General features: G+C 36.7%; 1 protein-coding gene across 1 annotated transcript; it reads left to right on the top strand.

Moving 5' to 3' along the window:
• The first annotated feature begins 1,881 nt into the window (after nucleotides 1–1,881).
• pacrg (PARK2 co-regulated) lies at nucleotides 1,882–2,826 on the top strand. The gene has a single exon (XM_008408519.3). It carries the CDS (start codon nucleotides 2,039–2,041, stop codon nucleotides 2,711–2,713), a length of 675 nt encoding a protein of 224 aa, XP_008406741.1. The 5' UTR covers nucleotides 1,882–2,038; the 3' UTR covers nucleotides 2,714–2,826.
• The last annotated feature ends 1,283 nt before the right edge of the window (nucleotides 2,827–4,109 follow it).

Below are 4,109 nucleotides of genomic sequence, written 5' to 3'. Positions count from 1 at the left end.
CCGGCCATTTTTTTGCATGAGTTTGCATGTTCTCCCTGTGCATGCGTGGGTTTTCTCCGGGTACTCCGGTTTCCTCCCACAGTCCAAAAACATGACTGTCAGGTTAATTGGTCTGTCTAAATTGCCCCTAGGTGTGAGTGAGTATGTGTTTGCATGGTTGTTTGTCCTGTCTGTCTCTGTGTTGCCCTGCGTCAGACTGGCGACCTGTCCAGGGTGTACCCCGCCTCTCGCCCGGAACGTTAGCTGGAGATGGGCACCAGCAACCCTCCCGACCTCACTGAGGGACAAGGGTGCAAGAAAATGGATGGATGGATGGATGGATAATGGAGAGCAATTCATTAGTAAAGTAAAATAGAATTAACACCAGAGGACCAATCAATGTATAAATAATTTAAAAAATCTATATTTTCTGTCAAATTAACATTTATTAAAGTTCTCTAATGCCAAAACAATTTAAAAAAGAAGAATGTAGGTGGAGTGGGCGTTCTCGTCAAGCTCATTTCAAGTGTCGAAGCTTTTTTCCTGGTTGTAAAGGTGATAAAAAGGGGAAAAGCTGAAATGAGATCCCATTGGTGGTGGTTGAGTTTATGAACAACTTGATGCACTTTACAAGAACTGTGAAAGCAATTGTACTCAGCAGGCCTCAGAAGTTTGTTATGTCAGGAAAGTGTTCTGGTAGTAAATTAAGGCAATAATGAAGAACATATGGCTTATTTTTGGACGATTTGTCACATTTCTGGTTGGGGAGTTGGAGATTTATTCCTCCAAATGATGCAAACGAGGTTTGAAAAGGTTTTGAAGTGAAAAATGCAAAGAGTACAAGAAAATGTCTCAAATAATAATAAAAAAAAAATACAGATGTTGGGATGTTTCTTGATAACTCACCTTTAAATTTACGAGTGATTAATAGAAATATGAGGCGTTAATCATCATTAAAGACCCTGTCTCCTCAAAAAACAGCACTGTTATTAACACTGCAATAATTTATGTTGCGTGAATTGAAAAACGTTAATTTATGACGTTCTTGCATATAAAGGTTTTCTTACTTTCTACTGTCATATTCTGCTAAAAGGGACACAATTATGCAAATGTTCCACTGATTTAATTCTACTTTAGTTTTCTAAAACTAGTTTATGTTTTTTTTTTTTGCCGGGATGTTTTCAGCACAGTCAGTGTGAGGTGGTCTTGACTGCATCCTGTGAATGATTACTCGGGTTATTTATGGAGGCATTTCACTCACCATCACCTGTTATGTAGTTGGTAGGACAGTTTTCAAATCTGATTTAAAGGTGTGTTGGATTTACCTGATTTACCTGCAAACAGCTGCTAATATGGATTATTATAATCAGCTACTTTGCTCATTAACCTTTTAAAGGGGAATTTTTCAACTGTAAAATGAGACTATTTTTTACACGTGTTTATGTAATCAATGTTTCAATGCAGAGAAACTTTATGTATTTTAGTTCATCTAGAACTTAATAATTATAATGGCCTGCTGCAGATTATCCCCAGATGTGCATGGCTCAGTTTTAATTACTTAATTCATCTTCAGTTATCTTAAGTTTGATACAATTATTCATAAAACCTTATGAATGTTTATTTTATTTTAAGTTTTATTCAAGATAAAATTAATTTTAAGATTTCTTCTGTTTCTGTTTTTTTAATTTATAGTTTAATAAAATTAAATGAAACGTTGCTTCTAAATTTGCCCCTCTTTGTATTGTCCATGCAACTTGAAATGAAGCGTTTTGAAACAGTCAGCAGCATAATGAAAAGCTGATTAATCGTTTTAGGGACTATATTTTTGGCGGAGTGATACCCAGAGACGAGGGAATTTCCCCGTCTCCTTTTCAGTGTACAGTGTTACTATGGTAACCAGATGCCAGTCCTATTTGAAATGAAGCGTCCGAAGCTCCTTAGCAACCATGGAAAAACAAACGACTCTTAAGTTTTGCGGGCACTACATTTTTATCGGAACAACGTCACCTTTTTTTCAACAGTTTCATCTTTTCAGCCCAGCTGCGGAAGGAGTTGTGACATGTCAAAGACCAAGAATGAATTGAAAGCTGACGGTTTCACCGTCAAGGCCTTCATGAAGAACTCCGTGGTTGGGGCACCTCCACCTACAGGGGTGTTTCAGAAGCGGCCGCCCAAGCCCACCACCTTCCGGGTTTACTACGAGCGCAGGGAGCTCCCGATCTCCGTGGACCATAACAACAGAGGCAATGCCATAGCGTGGAAGGTGGACATCGAGAAACTGGACTACCAATACTACCTGCCGCTGCTCTTTCACGGACTCTGTGAGACGGTGTACCCTTACGAGTTCCTCGCTCGAGAGGGGATCCGAGACATGCTGAACCGGGGAGGCCCCAGGATCCTCCCGGTCCTGCCCAAGCTCATCATCCCCATCAGGAACGCTATGAACACCAAAAACCACAACGTGATGTGCACCACCTTGAGAGTCCTACAGCATCTGGTGATGTCCGCAGAGGGCGTCGGCATAGCTCTGGTGCCGTACTTAAAACAGATTTTGCCCGTTTTCAACCTCTTCAAGAACAAGAAGAGAAACATCGGAGATGCCATCGAGAGCCGGAGGGAAAAAGAGAGCATCGGTGATCTAATTGAGGAGACTCTGCAGATACTGGAACACTACGGTGGCCCGGAGGCCTTTAAGCAAATTAAATCTATGGTACCCACGTATAGTCCCGTGTAAAGACTTGACAGAGTGAGAGCTCTTGGACTTTTGACTGTAGTTCATTTATTTTGTTCCTTAAGAAGTTTGTTCCAAAGCTCTTGTTTTAAATATACCAGCTTGTCTGAAAAGTACATTATGTTACTGTTGTATTCATTTATTCACTTAATTTACGTGAGTTTGCTTTACATAGTTTTACAATTTTCGGATGATTTTATGTCTGAATCCTACATAATTGGGTTATCCTTACCACAGGCGGATGCAAGAGAATGTGGGCACCTGGGCTACAGCCAGTTTTGGTACCCATATCTGCACCATCTCCTCAAAAATAACTTTTTTATTTGCTGTTGCAGGATACAATTTCCTGAATCTATATAAAATAAATATACCCGGAATAACTTTCATTCATTTTTAGATTTGTTTCTAAAATTTTATCATGACAAAGCCATGTTTAAATCGCCTGAAGAAGAGTAGCTTTTGCTCTTATTGTGAAGAAACCAGTAATTACCAGTATTTTTTCTGAGGTGGAATATTTTTGTATGTTTGTGTGTAATAATAATAATAATAATAATAATAATAATAATAATAATAATAATAATAATAATAATAATAATAATAATTTGATTAAATTTGTAAAGTTTATAATGAAATAATTGTATTATGCAAACAAGTATTACAAACATATAAACTATAAATAAATTAAATTTTCCCCATCTTCACAATCTAGCAGTTACAAGTGGAGTTTTTTTTTACATCAATCAAACAGTCTTATATTTATTGTTTTTGATATATTTATGATCAGCTGATCTAATACATGAACACATGATTAATCAACTTGCACAACATCTGAATTCCATTAAATATTTAAAATAATTTTACAGAAAATGGATGTATAATTTTCTTCTTGCATAAGTTAAGTCTGCTCTCAGTCCATCAATACTTCAACTATTATGATATTTTCAGACTTTTAGACGTAACAATTAAATGATGATATGACATCTTGATGTTTTCCTTAGACATTATACATTTGCTTATCTGTGCAGCACAGTGAGAAATGATTGATTATATAATGCTGTAAATAATGTGTGAAGAGGCACAGACCTCCTGAGAGAGCCAACACTCTTGCTGCTCTCATGGTGTTGAACCTTCAGCTCCACACTTTGGAAATCTTAATTAAAATCACACTACTTGCATAATTATGTCCTAAAATGATATCAGTGGAAATGTTGTTTTATTTATCTCGGAACAAAAAGTTGTGTTTTCTCAGACAACCCAAAACAATTATGTATTCTCGTTTATATGATTATAAACAGCAGTTTAAATAGATCAAATGAATACATATTTCACATGGAGAATTTTTTTTTTATTTTAAACATGCAACTGCATTAAAGTGTTCATTTTAAAAATCTGAATGAAG

The sequence above is a fragment of the Poecilia reticulata genome, chromosome 5, assembly GCF_904066995.2.
Source record: "Poecilia reticulata chromosome 5, P_reticulata-male-v2, whole genome shotgun sequence".
Taxonomy (NCBI): domain Eukaryota; kingdom Metazoa; phylum Chordata; class Actinopteri; order Cyprinodontiformes; family Poeciliidae; genus Poecilia; species Poecilia reticulata.
Note: the sequence above shows the minus strand (reverse complement) of the source record. Positions and strands in the feature narration are given on the sequence as shown.

Coding starts and splice junctions, on each gene's coding strand:
- pacrg (XM_008408519.3), top strand. CDS start 2,039: ATGTCAAAGACCAAGAATGAATTGAAAGCTGACGGTTTCACCGTCAAG.